The sequence below is a fragment of the Colletotrichum phormii genome (assembly GCF_030913505.1).
Source record: "Colletotrichum phormii strain CBS 102054 chromosome Unknown BDP81scaffold_2, whole genome shotgun sequence".
NCBI lineage: Eukaryota > Fungi > Ascomycota > Sordariomycetes > Glomerellales > Glomerellaceae > Colletotrichum > Colletotrichum phormii.
Window position 1 is genome coordinate 658,871 of NW_026851444.1, and position 24,799 is coordinate 683,669.

Genomic DNA, 24,799 nt, shown 5'->3' on the forward strand with positions numbered 1-24,799 from the left:
AACGTCATAAGCTCATATTGGTATTGCTGCAAGGCTACGGCGGCGAATGGTCAGCAGAGGACCTCCGGGCCGCTTTGTGGCGAGACATCTCATCTTCAAATCTATTCAGAGCCAGTAACTTCTGAACATATCGAATTGCGAGCTCTCTGATACCAACATTTATCCACAGACTCAGGACCTGTGTCATGTATCTCAGTCTCATACCTTGACTGAGAGTGCAATCTTCCGGTCTTGGGAGATGTGTCTACGATGGCCGAGGTTGCGGGGCTTGTTCTCGGCACTATTGCTCTAGTCATATCGGCATATGAGCACCGCAAGGCTCTCCTAGATCCTGCGGAGGCATTCTTCTACGGGAAGAAAGACTACGATAAGATCATACGAAGATTGCATATAGAGCACGCTTCATACGATCAGAACATACGGTTACTACTCATCCATGCTGTCAGCGAAGAAGAACTAGAGCAAATGATCAAAAACTCACAGGATTCTCTGTGGAAGAGCGCAGCACTCGCTCGCACTCTCAAGAAAGAGTTAGGAAGTGCGTATGAACCCACGATGGGCTTGTTGGAGGATCTCGGGGATCTTCTGATCAAGATCGTGGCCAAGCTAGGCATAGCTGGCTCAGATACGGTCCGAGTGAAATTCACTGGACGTGTTGAATCCTCATTAACTTGCTCCAAACTAGGTAAAGAAACAAGGGCTTGCAGTCTTCATCTCTTCAAAACCTCCTCGGTCGAGTTCTCAGGATCTTCAAGAGCGATTTAGGTTTGAGAAACGGCTTGACTTCACTTTCAAGAAGCGGTCTGTGGACAAAAAGCTCCAAGCGATTAATGACTTCAACACCCACTTGCGTATTCTTTTGCAAGGGGCAGATAAGATCAGTCAGCTTCAGCAAGACGAAGGCTCGTGCAGTAAGGCTCGCATTCAATTCGTAGGCCCCCTGCAAAGCATCCAGCAGAATGCTTCTCGACTTCACAGAGGACTCCATAAGAGATGGTGCGGAACGCATGACTGCCATCCAGCAGGACTTCTACTCGAACAACGGCTATACCGGAAAAGGGTTCACAGACAAGGTCTACTCAAAGATGGTGGGAATCTGGAACGATTCGAAGTTGCATTACCGAGAATCGGGGAGAAGGTATGGCTTGACATGGAAGTCCGTGTTCTAGGTGAAAGCATACCGGAATCCAGGTATCTACGCATCCTACCTCATTCAAAGATACAGAACTTTGCTGATCTTCGACTTTCGGAGTAGTCCCAAAGTACCCAAAATTAGATTTGACGTGCCTGGACCTTCATTTCCACCCGCTCCGCCGGCTTTAGAAATCAAGGACATTTGCTCTGCCATTGAAGGGGCCATGAATCCACAGACTGGACTAGATCTGGATTCTTCAGATGTCTTGCGGGGACTCTACGGTGTCGATACACAAGAACGTCATCTCGCTCAAGACCTAATGTCGCTGGATGCTTTCCTGGCCGCAAATACGATGCAACTAGGAATGGCTGACTTGCTGTGCCTGGCAGTCACTCTCGTATCATCCGTGATCCAACTTGGAAAAACACCATGGCTGGTACAGCCATGGAACCGGCATAATATTTGTCTTTCTACGTCTCAAGGGCGATAGGAACTCGCCGATAGATGCCAAGCACCCTTACTTGGCGTACAAGTACAAAACGTGTATGTTCACAACCGGTGTGTCTAGCTATCACCTTGTAGTCGTGCTAAACTGTCTTCAGCGGCTCAGGCGGGGCCTCCGCCCCAAACTTCCGACAGCTCCGTGATATTCTCCAGCCGTCAAAGGATGCTTTCCCTGGGCATCATGCTCCTGGAGATTCATTGCGGAAGACCATTAGAGAGCCTGACGAAGCAAGCCGATTTGGGTCGCGACGGCTTACCAAACGAAGAAACAAGCTATACCACTGCATCGAGGGTACTTGAAGAGCGAGGCAACGATGGCCAAGTATCTCCTGGCTTTAAAAGAGCCATAGAGTACTGTCTTCACTTTTCAAGGCAGCCAGATGCGTCCTTTGAAAATTCGGATTTCGTGCGGTCGATAGAAGAACACGTATTGGAGCCCTTGGAGCGTGAGATGCAACACTTCCTATTTGGGTGAGATTGCTAGGTTGGTCTAGGGGTCAGTTGTTTCATACAGAGCATTGTTCCATGGTGGGTAAAATGTGAAATTAGGTGCATACAAGCCAGGATTCATTGGTTGTTTATCACAAGTTTCAAGGTGCGTTGCTTAAGAAGATAGTTCGATGTTTCTAATTTATTTCCTTATGATGTTTGGCGATGTCAAATGAATCCTTCCCGAATCAAACATATCACAGCTTCGACTGCTCCTGCACTGAAAGCTTCCGCAGCACCGGCCCAGCGCGACTTCCGTCTCCCGAGAAACCAAACGGCACCTCGCTGCTCGTAGGCCGTCTCAACCTCCACTTCTCGCGCAACGTCGTAGACGGCTTTTGCTCGAAGCTGTCAGCAACCTGCGAACCAATGGCCGGAAGGAACTTGAAAGCACTATTCCCTCAACATTAGCAAAGTGACTAAACCAGGGGGCAATTCAGCGGAAGGGAGGGGGGGGGACTTACTGTCCAGCACCACCAGTCGCAAAGAACAAGCCCTCGAAGTCCGGGTGATAATCCGCGATGAAGTCTCCCTCAGGAGTATCGGTATACCAGCACATCCTCTTATAACACCACTCCCTCTCCGCAAACTCGGGGAAGAACAACCTCACGCCCTCCCTCAAATCTTCGTCCGCATCCTGCGGCAAATACCCAGACGCGGCATTACTCTCCTTCAACCGCGGTGTCGAAATCTTTCTCTTCCCAGCACCGCCCTCCTCAACCTCAACCTCCGTCGCAAAACCCCACCCATGCCTCGCAAGCTTTAACAAGTTCGTGCCCGGCGTCGGCGGGAAGCAGAACACGCCCGTAGTCATGTTGATCATAACAGGCATATCCTTCACCCTCTCCGCCTCCTCAGCCGAAAGCTGGATGAAGCCCACGGGCTGCCCCGAAGCCGACATGGCGTGTCCCATCCCCGGAATAATCCGGTTCGTCCACGCCCCCGTCGCGAGAACAATCTTCTCCGCCGACAACGTCGTCCCCGCCGCCGTCTTCACTCCCGTAATCCTCTTCCCAGACCTCTCAAGCGAAACAACAGTCCCATGCCGCCCCGTAACAAACGACACACCCGCAAGCGTACACCGCCCCGCGAGGGCCCGAATCGCGCCCGCCGCATCAGCCCACCCGCCCACAGCATTCAACGTGGCTGTGAAATCGCTCAAATCAGCCTGCACGCCCGTGTACCGCTTCTTGACCTCCACATCCACCTGCGGCGGCGCGAAAAACTCCTTGGCCGGCCGGCCGCCGCTCTCCCACTTGCGGAACTTGTCAAAGTAGGCGCTCGGCCCCTCACGCTCGTCGGCCATCATGACGAAGCCGGCCTCGTGGTAGTGCGGGCCGAAGAGCTCCGACGTCTGCCAGCCGTGGAGGGCTGTCGTGGCGAGGGCGGCGTAGTGCGGGTCTGCGTACTCTGTGCGGATGATGCGCGAGACGTCGACGGAGCTGCCGTCTGGCACGGGGGGGAGGAAGCGGTCTAGGACTGTGACGGAGGTGTAGCCGCGGTTTGTTGTGAGTTCGTAGGCGAGGGAGAGGCCGAAGACGCCTGCGCCGACGATGAGGATTGGTGAGTCTTTGGATGTCATTGTGGGCTCGTATAGGTGAAGGACACCCGTAGTAAAGTATCGTGGAAAAAAGTGAGACCTTTACAGCGTTCCGTTTCTAGAATTTCAAAGTGAATACTAGAAGAGTGAGCTAGATGAGTTTACCTCAAAGTAAATGAGCTTTTAACGACGTGCGACTCTCGCCATGTTATACCTATCAACTTACCTCAACAATCAACGTCGGCGCAAGGTCCGATGGGATGCAAGCCGGAGTGGGAACGGACCGGTTTCCGTACCCACATTTTACCAGCCGGGCGGGGGCTGGGTGGAGTTCATCGCAAGTCGCAAAGCAAATGGGAATGAAATACAACGCCCACAAAGGTGGGATCCGTTGGGCCCGATTGCCAATCTGGTGCCATGCCGTCATGTCGGGCTTCCGGAGTCGGAGCTGTGGGGACTGGAATTACGGGCCTCTCTGCAGGGCAGGCTGAACTGGTCCGCTGGAGCTCCCCGGTGTGGGTCCGGTCCCGGGGAACGCTTTAGGTAATGTGTGTAGTAGATGCATCATGCTGCTGCTCCCACCACCAAGAAAAGCGACGAAACTGTAGAAGACATTCAGTGTCAAAGAGTAAACGAACAATTCATAGACGTGCTACCGACCCTAACCCATCCTGAATAGGTACACCAGCTAACCAATTGAATATCCTTGCCTAAACACTACACATCAATTCTTCACCCCCTCATACCCCAGTATATATCTCCCTCTTCTCTGTCAATCAGTGAAACTGATCCTCCGTCACGCCCTTACCCATGGCAGCGGTACTGCTGATACCGCCAGTAACCATCTTCTGCAGCTCGTCGACGTACGTCGCGCCGCTCCACTTTTGGTGCTTGACGACGTCGACGCCCGAGTCCATCTCGGGCTCCTGCACGAGCTCGCCGTACGCGCGCATGCCCTGTTGGCTGTATGCCTTGGCAAACTTGTCGCTGATGAGCGCCGTCGTGTGCAGGCCAGCCAGCGTGATGAACTGCCAGCAGTAGCCGAGCGACGCGAGGCGGCGGATGTACGTCTCCTGCTCGGCGCGGGGCATCGCCGTCTTCCAGTTGAAGGAGGGCGAGAGGTTGTAGGCGAGCCTAGAGGAAAAGCAATAGTTAGTTAACCAGTTTCTTAACTAGGAGGATTCTTTCTTCGCTGGCTGGACTGTGACTTACTTTTGCTCAGGCCAGACTGCGTGAACGCCCTTGGCGAACTCCTGCGCCTGCTTGAAATCGGGCAGCTTGCTCTCCATCCAGATGGCGTCGCAATAGGGAGCGTACGCGATGGCGCGGTTGATGGCGCAGTCGCAGCCGCCCTTGAGGCGGTAGTAACCCTCGCGCGTCCGCGGGGAGTCCCAGTCAAAGTGGATGTCGGCACCGAGGATGCCCTTTGCGATGGCGCGCGCCTCGTTGTTGCTCTTGCCCTTGGCGGCAGCGGTGTACTTTTGAATCAGGCCGTCCTTGGTAGACACGGGCGCGGCCTTGATGGCGTCCACGACGGCCTCGTCGAAGCGCTTGAGGTTAGCCTGCTTCAGCCAGTTGTCCTCGATGGCCTGGAGCTGGTCGCCCGTCTTGCCGGTCAGCTCGGCCGCGATCATGAGGTCGTTGAGGGGCTGGAGGCTCGGGTTCGTGGAGCCGAGGATGAAGGCGTGGTCGCGGGGGTCGATGTTAGTGCTGAGGAGGGTGGCGGCCTCGGCGTCGGTGCGGGCGACGGCGACGAGGTTGGAGCCCATGATGTCGGCCTGGGCGCGGATGGCGACGAGGCGGTTGATGTGCTCCTGGATGGGGACGAGGACCTTGCCGGCCATGTGGCCGCACTTCTTGGTGCCGGGGGCCTGGTCCTCGATGTGGATGCCGGCGGCGCCCTTCTCGATGAAGAGCTTGGTGAGCTTCATGACGGCCGTGAGACCGCCGTGGCCCGTGTCGGCGTCGGCGATGATGGGTCTCAGGTAGTCGATGTTGGCGAGCTTGGCGCGAGCCTCCTTGGAGACGCTCAGGCGCTCCTGGCGCTGTTTCCGGTCGTGGAAGAGCTGGGCCATGAAGAGGTGGGCGACCTTATTAGGTACGGTGGTCTGTGAAGAAAGGTTAGCCATGGAATGCCAACACAATTGGTTGTGAAGGTGAGCAACTCACGTAGGGGTAATCTGCCAGATCTGGGCCGGGCTCGTCCGAGGCCGAGGCCGTTGACGATGATTGCCAACCAGAGACGTAGACGGTGTCGAGGTACTTGGCCATCTGGGTGACCATTGTGGGCTCCAAGCAGCCGTAGGTGTAGCTGGCATCCTTGTTCTTGAAGCGGTTCTCGAGAATCTCAAAGAGCTTCTTGGACTGGGCGTTGCTCGGGTAGTCAATCTTTAGGTGGCCTCTCTTGGAGACAATCTGCTCGGCGGTGAAGGAACGCTTGGTGTTTCTCCATCGCGGCTCGCTCCACCACTTCTTGACTTGCTCGACTTCCTTCTGGAAGAGGTCATCCTCGATATTCGGGTCCACGGCGTTGTTAACCATGTTGCCTGAAGCCATTATGGGCAATGTGTGACTTGGGGCTGGTGGAAAAGATGATGCTATTCCGAAAATTTGTAGCGTAGGAGATTTCTCGGCGATGGTACGCTTCGAGAATGGGGGTATGTGAGAATCGAGGTTGGACAGGAATACCTAGATACTTGGCAGGCCAGGAACAAGACGATGTAGCACCAGACTAATGATGCTATTCACAACTCAATTGACAAATGATCAACGAGTTCGAGGGAAAAGTAGAGATGCTTGGAGGGGTAGAAGAGGAGGAGAAAGAAAGTCAATCTTGGAGGAGTCACAAGCAAAAAAAGAAGAGGTCACGGCAGAGCATAAGAATAAAGAAGCAAGTAGCCAAGCAGAAGCTAGGCCATGGCCGCCATCGGCAGTGTTCGGCCAAAAGGCGTTCCTGGACCAATCGTCTTACATCTGTTTCGAGGCTTGTACCTCTGACCTCTGGCCCAGGCCAGCTGATGGACAGTGTGAAGAACATCAACGCGGTAAGAGTGACTCGCCAGCCCCTCCATTCGCCCAGCCAGTCACATAGGGTTGTAGGCATGGGAAAGCATAAGGAGAGAGAGAGTGTGTCTATGGTCTTTGGTAGGGCGAACGAAATCTTGGCTGGGTGCCAGGACCGTGGGTAAAACAAACCTCGGAAGCTGAAAATAGTTCGGAACAGGCTCCTGGAGCAAGTACCAGATACTTTTGGATGGCCCTCCTCTCCTCGTGGTCTGTTCCGTAGAGAGGAGGATAGGTAGCGGTGGCGTGGCACCGGTTCTCCTTGACGGTGTGGGGGAGCGGAATGAATGCTCTGCTGTGTGAGTGAGTGACTGACTGACTGATGGACTCATACTGTAAGTAGGTAGGTAGGTAGTAGGTAGCTGAATGTCTGACAGTCAATCTGTTAGTGTGAGCACTGAGAGAGAAAGGGGTGACGTCGGGCGAGAGGTCTGGATTCGGCTCAAAGGGGATGATGGATTTGGGGCGAAACGCAGCCAGTCTTTCCTCATTGCCGTCATTGGCCGAGTTGCCGAAGCTCCTTGCATGTCCCCCGCCGTGCCCCGCCATACCAATGCCCTCTCCCGCTACCGTACCGTACCTGGAGCCTGGGGAAAGGAGCAGCCAGCAGCATTAGCAGCAGCTGGGCCATGGGAAAACATTCTGCAACCCGACTGCACGCAGCTCCCGTACGTCTGCCGGCCCCCGAGATTCTGCAACGCCATGTTCCGTCTTGTCTGTTGTACTCGGTGATCCAGCTCATCTTTTTTTTCTTCTCTCATTTCTTCATCAGCATGTAATTGCGAAACAGACAGGTCATTCATCAGACAATAACACTTAGCGTACAAAGTACAAAGGTCGAAGCTGCTGCCACTTCCCCCAAATTCCTTGCGCGGGGTAGCGGCTCTCGAACATGTGAAGAAACTGTGCCTGAGTCGGCAGCCATTCCAATGGCGCCGGCTTAACCCAGAGCTGATCACGCTTCCTGGCGTGCGTCACACTTTCCGGCCTCAGCTTCTCCAACTCGGGGGAAACTTGGAGAGAGATACCTCGGCCCTCGACACTGTACTCTGTACGTCTCGCCGAATCCAGCCGCCGTTGCGAAGATGCTTCCGGAATCTTCCTACCCTCTTCAAGTCATTCAATAGATCCTACACAGTACATCAATGTCAGTCACATGTCCTGCCTTACCTACCTCACACCACGCACCACAAGCCAGCCTCTTGCCACACTTCTTGAAAGCTACATGAAGCTTGACGAACCTACCTGCTCTCACGGAACTTGTCCGATCGACACGTGCCGAACACGTCCTTCCCGTCACTTCGTCCCGTATCACCGTCTTGTCACGTCAACTTTTACAAGTTTGGATCGCATTGGGTGGATATCTGCCTTGGCTTTGCAGCCAGTCTAACCTCTTTCAACAGTCTTCCAGACCCTGCCCATTCCTTCATTCGTGTCTCTTGATGCAGTCAACCTGCATGGTCATGCATCTTCCATTTAACGTCAGTCCTTTGCAAACTCCTTTCCCAACCTTCAATATCCGACGTGCCGCGGCAAGATGTGAGAGCAAATGCAGACCCCTCTCGAGGCCAATCCAATTCGACGACCCAAGACTCGACAACAGGTCCTGTACCGTTTTTACCAGCTTTTCGTCGTGTTTTTGATGGCCCATCGTATACGTTTTGTGTAGCTTGGTCTCCTGACCATGACAGAGCCACTCAGAGAAGCTCAGCAAGTTGCTTCTCATTGTTCTCTTCAATGGCCTTCACAAAGGTCTCATATGGGGTGAGCGTTCCAAGAGCACGGCGCATGTGTGCATTGACGATTTGCAGTCCGTAGACGTAGCTGGCGTTGACCCATCCGAATCTAGTCTTTGTTAGCAGATTGATCACAGAATATCACAGACACAGACGACATACCCTTCCTTGGCGACACCCTTGAAATCGAGACCCTGGTTACCGTACTCGGCATCGACCCTATGGGGATCAATTGGTCGAGTAACGTCGTACTTCTCGACAACCACGCCGTTGAAGTCAACAAAGGCCTTGGTCATCATGAACAGCCACTTGTACGCCAGACGCTCGGCCTCGTCAGTGAAGCTGTAGCGAACAAGTCCAGTCCAAGCAAGCATCTGCTGAGGAGCCCAGCCGTAGGGGTAATCCCACTGGCGGTTAGGGCGCTCCAGGCCAACTTCACCCCGGGACTTCTTTGTGCCCGACAGCAAACCGCCGACAGCCTCGAACTTGGGCAGTGCCTGCTGAACCATTGCTGCCGCTTGCTTGGGAGATGCCACGCCGGCCCACAAAGCCCAGAAAGTGGTGCAACTCTCGTAGTCACACTGCTCCTTCTTGGCGGTGTTGTAGTCGAAGTACATACCCGCCTCCTCGTTCCAGAGGTACTTGTCAATAGCAAGCTTTCTGCGCTTCGCCCGGCGGTCCCAGATTGCCGAAGTAACCACCTCGCCAGCCTTGAGCGGTCCAACAGCGAATTCGTCGGGGATGACGAGCTTATCGTTGAAGACGTTTCGAATAGTGCGGGCAATGTCAGTCTCGTACTTGAAGAGAAGCGAGTTCAAGTCGATGGTCGCAAGATCAGCGCAGATCTTCTCCAGTCTGTAGGAGGTATCGTGGCCAGACTCACGCACAGCTCGGTCGTGCAGGAAGTAGTCGTCCAACTCCGGCTCCTTGATCTTGCCGTTGTTGTAGGCCTGGACGAACTCCTGCCAAGTGATGCCATGCTTCTCGGCATAGGGCTCGAGGATGTGGACGAAGTGGTCTGCTTCCGTCTCAGGGGGAACACCTAATCCTTCAGGTCTGTATCTCGAGAGACCAGTCACAGGGTCCAAACGAGGCTCGGCGATCCAGACACTGTGATACTCCTTAATGGCGGCGAGCATAGATGTGCGGAGGAATTCCTTGGCATCGGGCTCGTGCTTGATCTTCTCGTAGACGCGGAGGGCCATGTCGGTGAGGAAGGGGGGCTGAGAACGGCAGAGGTAGTAGGAGCGAGTGGCGTTGAGGACTTTGCCGTAGTGACGAATACAGAAACAGAAGTTCTGCACCATCGACTTGGCGAGATGGACCTTGTCATTAACCAAGAGACCAAGGGACTCCATGTAGCTGTCCCAGCCATAGAGCTCGTTGAACCGCCCGCCCGGCACCACAAAGGGAAGACCCCTGAGTGTGTCCTCGCCCGTCTTGGGATCCTTGATCTTCTCCATCTCAACAGCGAGAAGGCCAGGCTTGGCATTCATGTCGCGAACCAGCTCGGGAGTGATGACCTCGGGAAGCCTGACAACATCCAAGCGGATCTCTGGGCGATCTTGAGCCACCTTGGTATAGAACTCGAACTGTTCCGGAGCTCCAACGGGAACATAGATACGCGGGCGCGGGTCATCAGTCCAGTCCTTGGGATCTCTGGCTGCAATCTCCACGGTCGAGGCATCAATTCTTCTCGTCAATCCCTCCCAAAAGTGGTCCTTGATAAGTCTCGACAATCGGTTCACGGGGTTCTCGTTCAGGCGGCCCTCGTCGAGGATGATCTGTTTGCGGCCGTATTGTTGGGCAAGGGACAACTCTTGCAGCAGGTTGGAAAGCATGTAGGTTCCGCGGACATCGAATCGGTTGTGGCCCGCGGAGGCAGCGGTTCTCAGCGACCAGACCTGGGTTGCATCAGTATCAGCTTCGTTGTCTACTCCTGGACAGTAGGCGACGGCCATGGGATCATAAGCATACCTTGGGACCATTGTCCTCAATGGTGATTTGCATGTTTCCATCGGTATCTTCTTGAGCCTGCAAGCTCTTGAGCGTCTCGTCTACTTGAATGAGGAACTTTCGGTTCGCAAGGATGGAGGACTCGTCTATAAAATTCTGAGGTCAGCACATCAGCAGCGCAGAGGGGTAAGAGAACAGTAAGCAGGAGTGGACTGACCGTGACTGCCTCTTCGGAAGGGCTCGCGAAGTCCCATACGCTCGAATTGTTGGAACAAGCTGTTCTAGAAGAGGAAAAAAAATTAAGAGTTAGTATTTACCACAACTAGCCCCAATGGGTGACAACAAGCGGTCAGGCAAGCAGTATCGGCGGGGTGGGTAACGTACCTGTGAATAGGTTCTGGTTCGAGGTCCAGCACGGTTGACATGGCGCTCCTCTGAGGTATAGTAGGTTTTCGCATCGTCGAAGACACCATTGCCTTGGTCTTCGCTGCCACCACGAGGGCGGCGTTGACTCGTCGGAGAAGTCATTGTGCGCGGGTTAAGCGGGGTCGTTCGCGGCGATAGCTGGCAGGATCGGGAAGCGGAAAGAGTCAATTGCTCGTCCTGGAAGGTAGGTCGCTGAATCCGTGCTGAGTGAGGGTAGACGCCGAGCTGGCCGCAATCGAACTTGTAGGAGTATCGAACGAAAGGAAGAAAAAGATACTCGACGGCGTGAGAATTGGGGCGGTGTAGGGAGTTGACTCGGTGAGAGAATGGGGGGAAATTGATGTGTGTAGGAATCCGTGTCACGAGGACCCCAATGTGAGTGGGAAGAGACAAGGGCGCGGCGCGGGATGTGTTGGCTGATGCGGTCTCAGGTCTTGGGCCAAGCAATCAAGGTACCTCCGTATGGCAGGCGCAACAGGCAGGAAAGGAGGTAATAGGTAGGCGGGAGAGGTGTCGGTCGGTACGGGTAGGTAGGGTTGCAGCTGAAGCAAGGTACACAGCTTCCTGCAGCTGACAGCCAACAAGTTAGCACACTTTTGCTCTTTTGCTCTTTTTTTTTGGTACCTTACGTTTGCAGAATGTGCGCTCGTACTATAATAGGTGCTGCAACACTTTTTCTCCGACGTGGGACGGAATGGCTTTTCGGAGATGCTAGAGTGAAGTCGTGCGGGTTACTCTGTCGCGTCTGTGTATTTTGTGTGTCGTCATAGGGAAAGAACTCCAGAGATACGAGAGCCTTCACCACTCTTCTCGTGTGAAATCCGGTTCCAATTCTTTAAATGGAGCCAAGTCGGGTCCCAATGACGCTATCGTGCCAGACGTTGCTTTTCCAGCGGTCTCCCCCACGCCCGGTCCCCCATCCTTCTCGCCTCGCTGCACGCTGTGGTGAGAGGTGCCGGGTAAGGCGTGGGCCAAGAACCTCTAATCAGCCAATCAATCGTCTTCGGGCCATCTCCGATCCACCCCGTCCTCTCGATCCAATCAAGCCCGGCTGTTCCCCGCTCCAGCTCTGTATCACGTGGATCCATCTGAACCGTCGGCCCAAGCTTTCCTGCCCGCTGTATCACCACAATTCGAGGTTCACCAGTGATACTCGGGCAAAATATATTACAAAGCTCTAGGCTCGCTCAGCTCATACGTTCGTGACATTGCAGTCCAATTGAGCCTCATGCAACATTCCTCAAAGAGCTTGCATCGGCCTCCGTTGCCCGGTGGAACATGGTTCAAGTTGGGGTAGGAATGTGTACCCCGCGGACTCTGAGACCCTTGAATATGGCGTCGCTCCATCCGGACCAAGCTCCTCCAAGAACTGTCAGTGGAGTGTCCGCCGCCAAGGTTCCCATCGTTGCTTTTTCTTTTGTTTCTTTCTTTTTCTCTCTTTCGTCAGCCAGCACTGGCTTTCCAATTTCCCCAAACACCCAACTCTCATTCCACCCAACCCCGCAATATCTCACTGAGATTCAATGACAACGCATAAGAGATGTTGAAATCTGTCAAGAGCACTACTTGCTACATTTTCAGGTATACTAGGAAGCTCAGAGGCAGTTAGTATGAGGTTAACATGGAACTTTCAATGACTCTGACGTCCCAGCACACAGTCGGACAGCGCCCTTCAACATGCTGTAGGGCGAAAGAGAGGTGCCATCTGACGGCGTCAGTGAGGAGGTACTGATCAAGACTCCGAGACTATTGTCAGCCATAATCGCCCATACTCTGAGTATTGCATTGATGTGGCCTGTTTCAGGTTGCAAACATCAAGAAGAGCATTTGCTAATTCATTGACGCCCTCGGGATCCGAGGGAGGAAACGCAGCCTGACTTACACGCACAGGACTGGTAATCTTACTCAATAGAAATCACAAGCCATATGGTACACTGCTTTTAGACTAATTCATTGTTCTGAAAAGTAATGAAAAGTATTAGAAATAGACGACCTGTTTGCAAAGTCTGACTTTGAAGTTTCTCTCAACCATGGTTGACGATGCCCTCATAACCAAGCGTTCGCCTTTACCAGCAGTAATATCTTTCACACCGTCGAGTCATTCCTAGCTAAGATCTCTCATAATTGTTGAGCAATTGGGCTTACAATTGAGTTCACTCCATCTTTTAGCATTCCACCTCATTGTACCATGGTCCGCCATGAATGCCTGAAGCACCATGACCGAGCTGGATCGGGTGGTCCCTTTCTATATTTCCGTGTGTGCCTAGTCTGAATGTTCCCATTGAACGAGTCAGTTATCTACATCCATGGCTGTGATTATTCAACATCGTCTCGATAGCTATGGATACATCTTGTGTGATGTCTGTCAACTGCATTGGTTTTGGTCCACCCATGCTGCTCAGGGCATACATCCAGTTTCACTCATTTCATGGGTCGTGGCTCGACATGGTAAAGCGTGTTAACGTGTTAATGTAAACTGTTTATAACCAAGTTTCCATGCGTACATCGAAATACCCCTACGCTGCTCTAATACCTCGTGTCCCTCACATGCCCGAGTGACTTCTCGTCGCCTTCATAGCCACGAAGTCCGAGATATGTTTTACCCAAAGCTTCCAACTCCTGAAGGCGTGCGGATAGCGAGGCTGCGAGACTCGCACCGTCTCCGTGTTGAATTCGTACAACACATGGATGATATAGACTCAATCGTTGATCGTGGAGAGTCGCACCCTGATGGACATCGGTCACGGCCCTACGATCAAGACCCGGTGCTTCACTACTAAACCTATTCTCGTATTTCCGTGAAAACCTGCCCCAAGGCGGTTTGGCTCCGGGAGAATGTGGCCATCAACACAAACAGGTTTCTCGTTTTGATGATATGATTCTCGCAGACGGAGATTCCCGAGAATGGACCTGTATGCTATGGATCAGCTGCTTTTGTAGAGTAATAATGTGAAGGTCGCCAAGTCGGTACAAGTCAGCCTCCAGCTAAAGATGGTGACCTCGTTGCTCGCATGTAGTCGACCCGACAGCTCCAAATCGGAGGGGTTCCACATACGTTAACAAGTTGCCACACTCAATCGGACTCCGTACATGGCCTTGATACTGAATGATCAGAGTCGACGAAAGTTGGTGCCGTAGTGACTTCAGGCATACCTGGCTCTGGGCTTCGACACACCATTTCCTGTCGCCGTGACAGAGGAAGCAGGTCTCTTGAGCATGAGGGACATGTCTCATTTATCATAGAAGGATCTTCTCGCACAGCAAAGCCTTCTCTGATCGCCGTCCAAACTAGCTGTGACCTGTCAGCTGTGGTGTGTTGTAAGCCATCGGCGGCCGTCGAGAAGATGCCCGTAAACGCTTTTCAACGCCGTTATTTGTGTCACTTCAGACCCTTATGCGCATCTTCAGAAATCATAACGAGATTGTTGTTCATTAAACTACATATTCCAACCAAGATGGTCGACATGGAACTCAGCTCACCAAACTTCACGGGAACTGCTTCATCCGGCACCGGCTAGAGCGCTGCTAGTGCGAAGGGGTTTGATCACAATAGACTCCATAGTACCACAAGAAGTGACGTGAATCACCCAAAGCGAATCACTAGATCATCAACTCACACTCAATAAGAGCGATCACGAGAGCCTCCGAAGAGAAGGATGTTATGGCACGGCGCCAGCATGTACACAAGGACGATCAGCATGGAAACTGGAGATGATAGAGAGCTGTGTAGAATCGCTTCTCAAGTATATACCTGATGCTTCCTAGTTCATTCCCCCGCCTAATGAGGTATCAACTACAAGCGCTGTGTTTGCATCGCCTACAGGACGCGAAGGCTGTAAGAAGTGAACTCATGGAAAATCTCGCATGCTCTTTCCTAACTTGCCTTGACAAATAAGTAACTATGTAGTCAAATAGGCTAAAGATCTGTCCATCTCATAGAGCCCATGTAGGTCGTGGGGGCATTTTCATGAATCCCATGGTTACTGGAGGCTCGTGTGAAGCCCACGCAGAATACGCAAGGTGAATAATCTGCAGAGACGGGGGCACCTCGCGCTGTGAATACAAGGTCTCCCGTATTTCTCAAGTGAGTCGCATTCTTATACACTCAAGCATGCTACTCAGGCTACTTAACGCTCGTGCGGCTCACTCCCAGTGCATGGAAGCTCACTATCATGGCTTTGATACCCGGCCACGGGGAAGGAGCGAAGATAAAAAGAGAATGACACTCTTAGTGTAAAAAGAGTTCACCTCGGTAGGCTACAGCTCTTGTTTCTCATGCCGAGAATCGAACTCGAACTCGGAGCCTATCGTCGAGTAGGCTGTGGGCGTATTCAATTGTTGAACTTTGGCCACTCCACCACCCAGACAGTCTGTCCTGACCCGTCGATCTAGACGGGCGCCTCCTGGCTGGTGACTGGAATGGAGTTGGTAGGGTATATATGGGCTTCGATTGTGGTGCATTCTGTGTAGATGGGATGAATATACATATATTCACGGGATCATCGCATAGTAAGCGAAAATCACGGGCGATATGCCGGTTTACGTGCTGCTCGCGTTTCCTCTCTCATTTCACCAGATATTAGATCTCCTTACATGGTCTATTCTAAGGTGAATCGTACTCATCGAGCTGGCTTTGGTAGGGATTGGAAGCTAGGCTGTCTTTTATACGGTGGTGGGATATCTGGCGAAAGGTTTTCACTCAGTCTCAATCATCTGTGGCTTTCCTAGCCCATGAGGGCCATTACCACTGGAATGTTGGGACACTGTCTTTGTAACCCCGAGTCCTTGGTCAGCTAGCTGCTTAACCGACCATAGTTCCAGTCACCGAGTCGAGAAGACACGGCGTAGGCCCCTAAGCCATGTACACGATACACAACTCTTTGCTGGTCCATAGTTGATCTACAGTGAAGTGAGTAAGTTTCCAAAGCGAAAGCGATTCTGCTGCTTCGAAATATGGTCCTCTGACTTGAAGCCTGTAAGTTCTCGGCTTAGATAAAGTCTCGTTCTCACCACTAACGTCAATATCCACAGTGCATGCTATATGTATCTTGGCAGCAGTAGTAGAGTTTATAGGACATGCACAATCTCTATTCTCTCAGATATCTCATTAGTGCGCTTCACATAGACCACTCAACCTTTGCGGTCGAGCCTTAAGTCATGGGATTAGTGAGTTGTTCATTACCCTAAGTCAAAGGAGTAGGTGCTCGCGACTGTTGCCATTCGCGGAGACATGCCAAGATGTGCAATACCCTCCGACTCATTACCAAGATAGCCAAAATCTCCGAATTAGCAGATAGATAGCATTGCAAGGACCACACATATGTCCTAATTCCGTCTTAAGAACCGTTCGCCTCTATCCGTACTCCCATGCAGATCACTGGGCAGAACGGGCTGATAACCATGAGAAGACCTAACTTTTACGGGTCTATGCTCCCACCTCAAGTCATTCTTCTGAACTCATGTCGAAATTCAACGTCATCCTCGTTACACGCCTTTGGGACCAAATATCGTGATTCATGACACTAAAGCTTCAGATGCTATGTCTACCCCTCATTCGGTGACATCGAATTGTCATTACGATCAGCCTGGGCACTTTGAGCTTAAAGAACTGACTCTGGATTGTGAGATAAATCAGAGTTCACAATTCATAAAGGCATGAAGGGATTGCTGGGGTCGCATGGGCAGACGAGGGAGCGCCAAGCGCCGTCACATTGTATGTCAGGGAAGTAAAACGTTCCGGATGATTGCAACCGCGCTGACAACTGCGCTTGCAACTACTCTTAACAAGGGCTGAACAACAACGACTCAGGACTATGGAGCGTTGCAACTCGGTTTTCCCCCGTTGTAAACACAGCGAATTGGACATTAATACGTCACAAGAAGTTGTGATATCCAGATATAACTGGAACCAACTACGTCAATCGAACGAAAGATCTGCTGAACCGTTTCTTACAACGTCATATTTACACTATCATTACGTTCAAAAGACGTACTGAGTCGCAACTGACCGACAACGTGTGGAGCTGTTCATGTAGATACGTGGAGCTATCGCCAACCTTAAAAAGTTGTGTGTGGTCGGTGGAGTTGCATTCTCCCGGACAGAGCACCGACTTTTTGCAGGGTTGAATGACTTGTCAACAACTCTCAAGGGAATTGACTAAGGGGATCCATCTAGCTGGTCCCTGAAAATCCTGACAAGAGCTTTTTTGCCTGCCGGCTGCACACTACTACTTTGCCCTCCTGCTCATTGCCTTACTGCCCATTAATATCTCGTATTTATCTTCGGTGGATCTATGACGCAAGCCCCGGGAGGTTGGCTGTTTCTCCCCAAAACGGCAGGGACATCGTCTCCTACCGACTCAGGCACCGCTTGGTCAGCCGTCCCGTATCCGATGAAAACCCTCCACGGAATCTTTCCCGACCTTCTCGAAGCCCCTCCTTCACGCTCCCGAGCCGTGCCAAGACCGGGTACCCTCCGTTCCGCCAGCGCCTTCTGTGACGAACCTCTTGCACCTGCTGCTAGCTGCATCATCATGGTACGATGCATAATAGCCGTTTGTTGCGTCTGTTGCTACTGTACCATCCCATGAGCAAATTGCTATCATGAACTCTTCCGGAGCTAGGGCCCTTGGAGATAGCTGTGATGGGAAAACCCGACCATTTTCGCTGCTAGGGGGGTGAGAGAATAGTCAGTGAGCCGGCAACTCCAAGTTCGGCAATAGAAAGCATTTCCCTTCCATTACACATGCACGATTTACCTGGGTGACTTCTGACTGAGATGCAACCGTCATAGATAGACGGCAAACATTGCAGCGCCCGAGGGGACAGGTTTTTCCTTTTGACTCTGCAGCTAAAGTCATTTCACAGGCTGATCGCGATCCACGTCACAGCGTGTAGGTTATGTGTATCTCAGCGCTCTGCACAGAATCTATAGCTCAAGATAGGCTTTCGGTCTCGCCGAAAAGCTTTAACAGGTGAGAGTTCGGGAGGTTAGTTGGCAACCAAAAGACAAAATACCTACCGATAAAGCAGAAATTTGGTTGAGAGACAATCCTACACCGGCGAAACAAGTTTCTTGACTGTCACTTTCAGTTCGTGGCGCAGCAAGACTTGCTTTAACGAAACTCTGAACCCTCAAAGATGGCAATGTAACCACAACTTTACCAAGACTTACTAATTGGTGACCATGCATTTGTTGGCAGCCCAAAAGACAAAATTATGGAATTTACAGAGAGTTCAGAAGCAGAACGAAATATACACCGTCATTAGCATCAGTTGTCGCACTCGGAAAGGCTGTATAGGACAGCCAAATAGCCATCAAAGCTAGTACTTTAAGCTTTACGGGCTTTGAAAAAACGCTTTACGGGCTTTGATCAAGTGACACATGACGATGTTTGACACGCACGCACACATTCCCGTACTTGACTACACACCACCATGGTGTTTTAACCTTTTGGCAGCTGCACGCAATCCCGCTCCAGTTTCCATGAATACTGTCCCGGCCGGCACGACTCTCGACCACGGATCCCACCCGGAAGTTGGAAGCTTCCATCAAAGGCCTCGCCTCTCGGGTGGCTGATGCTCTGATGCTCCCTTGTCCCCCAAGGGAATTCCGGACAACCCCCAAGCCCGCCCACTTCACGACCTCAGAAGAACTGCTCCGTACGGGAAGCGGGAGGGAGCTGAGTGGCAGCTTCCCGAAACAGACAAATCTGTCGCAGCTGTCAGGTGAATGTCATTGCTTAGGTTACGTTTGAATCCCACGGTCAATACAATGCTTGCAACCCTCGTATCGGAGAAAGTGCCGCCATGACCCAAGTGTTCCATGAAAGACGACCAGATATCTAATATCGAGCCTGTTTGAAGATATAATATGTCTTGGCGTAGGGAGTTAAAAAGGACAATTTTGCAATGGGCAGGCAATTGATTTGATTAAATCGAAAGCTTGTTCAGTGAAGAGACCGGGAGCAGGGCTCTTGTGAAAAATCAAGGGACTCTACACGTGTAAGGCACGGTACGGTCAACGCCCGATACACGAACCGCAATTTTAGGTTTATAGAGGGGTGTCACGTACGGAGATGCCACTCTCGAGGTGTGTCATGAGGTCCTTGTATACTCGTCCTGACCCTACCTGCATACGTCAATCAGTATATGGCCACCTCTATTGATACACGTGGAAGCACGGGTGAGCAACGGCCGGGCACACAAACTTGTACGTCCACACACCATCTCAGCTTACCGTTCCACGGTGCTCAGTGGGGATCGATCCCGGGAATCTTTCCGCCCGGTCCGCACGCAGCCACTTGCGAATCGTGGGCAGCAGCGTCCCATGATGTCTGTTTGACGACATTTGTGGGCAGAAATTCCAGACGATATGAAACAAACCCATCTGATCTTCTTTCTTTCTTTCCTTCTCTGTGAAATGCCATGTTCGCTTCGGGACATATTACGATTACGGTAATTCATCCAAGGTGTCCCAGAGCCAAAAGAGCAATTCTGAGTAACGCAGCAACTCGTGACAACCCTTTTAGGTTATTGCACCACCCAACAACAAACTCTCTTCGTCTCTTGGCCCTTTGTCAGCAATACGTAGCTGAAACCAACCGTGCCACGCTTCTGGAAGCTTGCCATATTAGGCCACGCCCCGAGAAACGAGTCAGAGGGCGGAAGGCTTCACTGTCATGGCTCTGGCTTCAGTAAACATCGAGCTCGAGCAGCGAAAGGCGTGCTCGGGATTGCCTCGGAGAGGAATGCCCATGGGGGGCCCGCCCGAGGTGCTGCTGTCGGACCTGGCCCGGTTGCTGATTCAGACGACAGCCCACTATCGCCTTGGAACTTCTGATTGTTGGTACAGCAGTCGGAGGTGGACCGTTTCCATGCGTAACAAACGGCGGGTCACTCATTAGTAATTGCGGAATGGGACGCTGGGACGCTTGATAATCATATAACGAGGTCCATCCGAGGCTCTCTCCTGACTCAAGTCCGAGGCTCAGTATCGCAACATCTGTGTCAATTCTAGTAGGATTACCATCTCAGGCGGAGCAGCCACCGCAGCCTGTAAACCGGGGTGTACCAATCAGAGCCAACCGTCTCTTCCAGCTTTTGGAAATGGCACCCGGCCGGCAACTCAGCCATGTGGAATTATGGATCGATGGGATGCAGGGATGTGTGTACAATTTCTTGAAGTATCGAATACGATGCACGATACCCGCCACTAAGTGGACCGAACGTTGAATGTTGCACATATTGCAAAGGACGAAAGGAAGGGGTGAGTACGGATTGGGATAACGAGTCGCAAGATGTGCGTAAAATAGACGATTTGCAGCATGTTGCCAAGGCATTGTCTCCGTATGGTTTAAACTTCCAGACCTCGGTGAGGGCGACGGACACCGGTGTGGGAGGCCTTTGAACACAGACGCCAAGAAGGGTGGAAAAGTTCGAGAAAAAGTCTACGTGGAAAAGTATCGCGGGGTCCTGACTCCCGCGATAGCCGCGAAGGCCACCTAAAAAGTGGTGGTGGAAAGGGCAAAAAAAACCTCAAAAAATAGACCATCCGAACTATCGAATACGTGCCTGTGTCATCGAATGCTAGCATTCAGAGAGCTGCAAGTCACTCACGTCTCTGGGCACGCATCGCTCTTGCACACACACACACACACACACGCTTTGACAAACGCACACCCACCCACACTGATCATCCTTACGTTCACCCCCTCGCCCACAAGTCAGCTACCACCAGGATGTGTGCATCCGATCCAAGTAGACGCCAAGCAAAATATCCGTGGTGGGGGTTGGCATCGTACCAGGGGACCCAGATGTCCAGAGGGTCTTGCCATGGCCCATGAACCACGAACACTGGTGGTGCACGTCGTGGCCTCGTTCAATTTCGAACCAACGGCATATCGTGCGACTGAAGACGCCTAGGCCGTGAAATGTAAGCTGTGTGTAATGTAAAAACCAGAAAGCATCCTGACTTTCAGCCCGGCGGGCCCTGGCGGGAATTTGACTTTCGCATCCCTGACGACCAGCACTCGTACTTGTATCGCAAACCTTGTCCGTGGAAGACCCTTCTGCCTGCCGGGCCCCGCACGGTCGTCGCAAGCGCGCTCTACCGGGACCTGGACGGGGTTGAAGGGTCCTTAAGAAAGTTTACGCTATTGATATCCCACTAGTTGCACTGTCTCGACGGAGAGATCACCGTGATCACCTGCTGCCTGCAAAGTTTGGTCGCACTTGAAGCGGTCAACAAGGCTGAACTGAAACACCAATAGTGAACGCTCGAAGATTCGGTTGAATCATTCGGTAGAATTCAGAGTTTATCAAGGTGATATAAGAAACTCCTAAGCAGCACTATCGAAGCCATGGCAGTTCGGGATCACCGACCTCTCCGCCCACCGTCTTCCGGGTCTCGGGGACGGAAGTGCGGTCGGTTGGTGGAATTGCATAACGGCGGCGACTGCAGCAACAGCGGGAATCGGGGCTAAGGAGCTTGATCCTGGCGGTCCTAGGCGGTCCTGGTCGGTCCATGACACGTTCATGTTTGAACTCCATGGCGATGCCAGGATGGTAATGCCAATGCTGATCGGACCTAAATCCGACGAATGTCCAACCTGGATAATCTTCGGGCTGACTACGAACCCCTCGTTTCCTGTACAATATTACGAAGCGCGCTCCAAAGTTTGGCAGAAAACCTGAATGCTGACATATATCGCGATAAAGTTTGTATTGAGTTATCCGGTTACCTCCTAGAGTAACTGTCAACGTTGGATGAAATCCTTGATAGTTGCATCATCATCATTATCTACAAAGTTGGGAGGAAAGGAGAAGCTGCTACCAGAGAAACACCGAGGACTTCTACGAAGCTTTGGACGGAGGATGGCGCAGCCGACTTATCCATACTCCGAGGTGTCACGGAGCTTGAGCCATTGGATAGCTTCGAAAGTGGGAGCCCCTGTTCAACACCCTGGGCGAATTCCCTATAACCCTCAACCCAGAAGAGATCGTGGGGCAAAGCAGAGATCCTGAGGGAAAGTAATGTGTCTTCGTAGGCAAACCTTTCCACTCGAGGGATCGCATCAGTTCTCAGACCTGCTGACAATTTATTTAATCACCTAATACGATTTTAAGTTGAGATGGCCCTCGTAAATTTGATGCGAGCGAATGGGAGAATATCGCAGCGATGCGCTGAAGCTACCACATTCCGCAGATTGCGGACTCTTAACTTTAAATGAGTGATGAGTCGAAATTGTTGGTTCCGGACCACTCGAAATTTCTGCCTGTTGTTGGAGCCAGGAGGACGGACTAGTCAGTGCGAGAGATTTGTGATGGCGGTGAAGTTATCGTGGGGCGTGTAAGACACTACGAATGCGTAGTGAGAGTAAAGTTTGTGGCTTGTCGCAGACACGTCCGTATCTGAGACTGACCCGGGCCGACTTCCGGGGGATGGGATGAAGTCGGATCCCGGGGCCAATCTTTTCCGAGCTATCTCACGTGATCTGAACGTCACCTCACACAAGCCACACCTCTGACGGCATGTTCCGCCCGCTGCTGCCGCCTTTACCGGGTACGTACCCACGACACAGCTGGGCAGCTCGTCGGAAGAGCTCCATTTCTCGTCAGATTTTTTCAACATCCAGGGTCAAAGGCGCGAAAACCAACGTGACTTTCATCGCGCGCGTACGCCACCGAAGCAGCATCCGCACTGATCAGTGCGACCGAGCCTTTCTGCGAACTTTTGGGCTTACTGTGTGCGCACCCCAACAACTGGAAGCTTCGGCGACGACGGCACATCGGAGGCAAAACACACTTTTTGTCGTCATCCACGCGGAGTTTACGGCGATTCGGACCCTAAGCTCCCAACAGAAATTCCGTTTGCACGCCAGCTCGATAAGCTCGGCGCGTCTCACCCGTCACCCACGACCGACCTTACAACCTTGACTCGAGTCGAGACATACCACAGCAAGCCATAAGAATCAACAACCCGTATCTAGAGGCTACTGGCGTGACCTTGCTAGCCATCAAGATGATGCGACCGGCTTTCCAATTGGCAACCATACCGCGCCGTGCGATACCGGCAGCGAGGCAAAATGCAACAGAGGCATTGTGGAGGAGGCAATTTACTGCGCCAACAAGAACTTTCAAGACGACACCCTCGCGAGCAACGTATCAACGACATGGCACATCGCAATCCCAGTTCCGCTGGTCGCAAAGTCAGACTTCAAGTTGGATCACGTCTCGGCTCGAAACCATCTTCCGGTCATCACGCCGGACGTTCCGGTTCTCAGCCAGGCAGAGCAACTCAGCCAACGGTACTGCCAAGGAATCGCTTTCGCTCAGCCAAAGGCTCAAGAAGCTTTCGCGAGAGTATGGATGGTCGGCCGTCGGCGTGTATCTGGCCTTGAGCGTTCTGGATTTTCCCTTTTGTTTCCTGCTCGTGCGGACCGTTGGAACTGACCGGATTGGTGAGCAATATATGCGAGTCTAAGTGTGGTGAGTCAGTACTGACACATAGGCTGTAGGCCAACTGGAGCACTGGGTAGTGTCCCACGTTCAAAAAGTGATCCCTGATTCGGTCAAGACCTGGTGGACCGAATACAGAGCCGCACTCAGCAAGGCCGAAACCGAGCAGCTGGGAAACAACGACATCAGCGATGCAGTTGAGAAGACAACCTGGGGAGTTGAGGAAGCGCAGCGCGCCAACAAAGCGGAAGCCAGTGAGTCGATATGATCTGCATCATGAGAACTCTCGAGGCAGAGGGTTGAGAAGCTCACGAACTGACTTTGTTGTAGGCTTGGGAACTCAGTTGGCTTTGGCATATGCAATCCACAAAAGTTTCATCTTCCTCAGAGTGCCTTTGACCGCCGCGGTAACACCAAAGGTTGTCAAGGTGCTCAGATCATGGGGATGGCAGATCGGCAAACGGCGGAGCAAATAAGCCGAAATCTGGGGCCCGTCCAGCCTCCGCCGGGCTGGTGGGTCGGAGGTCCTGGGATGCCCGGGACACCTCCTTAATGTATTATCAACTGAACGAGACGCTCGCCTTATTCTCGGGATTGGCGTGCGAATCGGTCCTGTTTTTTCTTATTGACGACTTATAGATCCACTCACCATTGGACCAGCATCGTCAAGAGCGTTCCGCAAAGGTCGCAAACTTTGTGCCGATATGTGTATAATACAGTTGGCTTGGCTGAATAGAATTTTGCTTCGATACAAAGTGCTACCGGAAGTGCACGGCATGATGACCAACAGACGGCACTATTTGTGTTCTCGCATTGTAATCGACGCTGGGCTGTCAACGAGCCGTGACTCCCGAGTGTGTGGGAATTATCCAAAGTTTTGCTGAATCTTCCCATCGTCGAAACGTCATGCCCGAAGTCAAGGGCCCAGTGAGGGCCTTTGCGTGGGGACTGGAACGGATGAAAGGGTTAATGTTGACATACAGCGGATGCAAGACAAGCGAGGAGCAAAGCGTCGTCCAAGCGCATGTAGCAAACAGCGCTACTGAATGTTCTTCCGGGCTTCGAGAATCATGCTCGATTCATGGTTTCCTTAAACTCAACAAGACCGCGCTTCAGTCTTGGTGGCGCGCACAGGTCTGTGGTGAGCACCAAACGTCAAAACCCCACAGCTGAGCTACTGCCTTAGTTGAACCGACTCCGCGAGGGGATTCCCAGCCGGTCATGATATCCCATATTGATAAGGTGACGCAGGTCTCCGGCACGGGCACGGCTTTACTGCGGCGTACTTGGACCAAGCACCGGGTGGTGATGGTGGCTGTTGGTAAGAGTGGGCAACGGAATGTAGCCGATTGAAGGCTGGTTGATCGGGCCTGGCCACGCGACGGTGAGAGCTTTGGTCGGTGGCCGCGATGTGCTTCCCGTCGAAGCCGACCCGCCCACAATCTCCGGAAGTCTGTAGAGCCATCCAGACCCTTGAGATTTCTTTACCCC

At 52.4% G+C, this 24,799-nt stretch overlaps 6 protein-coding genes across 6 annotated transcripts; 3 read left to right on the plus strand and 3 right to left on the minus strand.

The window, feature by feature from the left end:
* Positions 1-77: 77 nt before the first annotated feature.
* BDP81DRAFT_80600 (uncharacterized protein) lies at positions 78-1,989 on the plus strand. The gene is made up of 4 exons (XM_060596313.1): positions 78-630; positions 686-1,191; positions 1,256-1,678; positions 1,738-1,989. The coding sequence occupies exons 1-3, from the start codon at positions 250-252 to the stop codon at positions 1,623-1,625; spliced, it is 1,257 nt and encodes a 418-aa protein (XP_060450328.1). The 5' UTR covers positions 78-249; the 3' UTR covers positions 1,626-1,678; positions 1,738-1,989.
* BDP81DRAFT_80597 (uncharacterized protein) lies at positions 1,501-2,204 on the plus strand. The gene is made up of 2 exons (XM_060596312.1): positions 1,501-1,676; positions 1,738-2,204. Exons 1-2 carry the CDS (start codon positions 1,640-1,642, stop codon positions 2,112-2,114), a joined length of 414 nt encoding a protein of 137 aa, XP_060450329.1. The 5' UTR covers positions 1,501-1,639; the 3' UTR covers positions 2,115-2,204.
* Positions 2,205-2,325: 121 nt separating this feature from the next.
* On the minus strand, positions 2,326-3,710 carry BDP81DRAFT_457225 (FAD dependent oxidoreductase; the record flags this gene model as incomplete). Its single annotated transcript, XM_060593260.1, has 2 exons — positions 2,326-2,521; positions 2,593-3,710. 2 exons carry the CDS (start codon positions 3,708-3,710, stop codon positions 2,326-2,328), a joined length of 1,314 nt encoding a protein of 437 aa, XP_060450330.1.
* Positions 3,711-4,444: 734 nt separating this feature from the next.
* BDP81DRAFT_308439 (isocitrate lyase) lies at positions 4,445-6,224 on the minus strand (the record flags this gene model as incomplete). Its single annotated transcript, XM_060583458.1, has 3 exons — positions 4,445-4,802; positions 4,881-5,776; positions 5,838-6,224. The coding sequence occupies 3 exons, from the start codon at positions 6,222-6,224 to the stop codon at positions 4,445-4,447; spliced, it is 1,641 nt and encodes a 546-aa protein (XP_060450331.1).
* A 2,050-nt stretch (positions 6,225-8,274) lies between these two features.
* Positions 8,275-11,079, minus strand: BDP81DRAFT_80625 (neutral trehalase). The gene is made up of 5 exons (XM_060596314.1): positions 10,808-11,079; positions 10,641-10,704; positions 10,445-10,569; positions 8,630-10,371; positions 8,275-8,576 (listed from the first exon to the last, which is right to left on the minus strand). The coding sequence occupies exons 1-5, from the start codon at positions 10,949-10,951 to the stop codon at positions 8,429-8,431; spliced, it is 2,223 nt and encodes a 740-aa protein (XP_060450332.1). The 5' UTR covers positions 10,952-11,079; the 3' UTR covers positions 8,275-8,428.
* An 11,612-nt stretch (positions 11,080-22,691) lies between these two features.
* BDP81DRAFT_80702 (peptide alpha-N-acetyltransferase Nat2) lies at positions 22,692-23,999 on the plus strand. Its single transcript, XM_060596316.1, has 3 exons — positions 22,692-23,310; positions 23,368-23,562; positions 23,639-23,999. Exons 1-3 carry the CDS (start codon positions 22,872-22,874, stop codon positions 23,782-23,784), a joined length of 780 nt encoding a protein of 259 aa, XP_060450333.1. The 5' UTR covers positions 22,692-22,871; the 3' UTR covers positions 23,785-23,999.
* Positions 24,000-24,799: the final 800 nt, after the last annotated feature.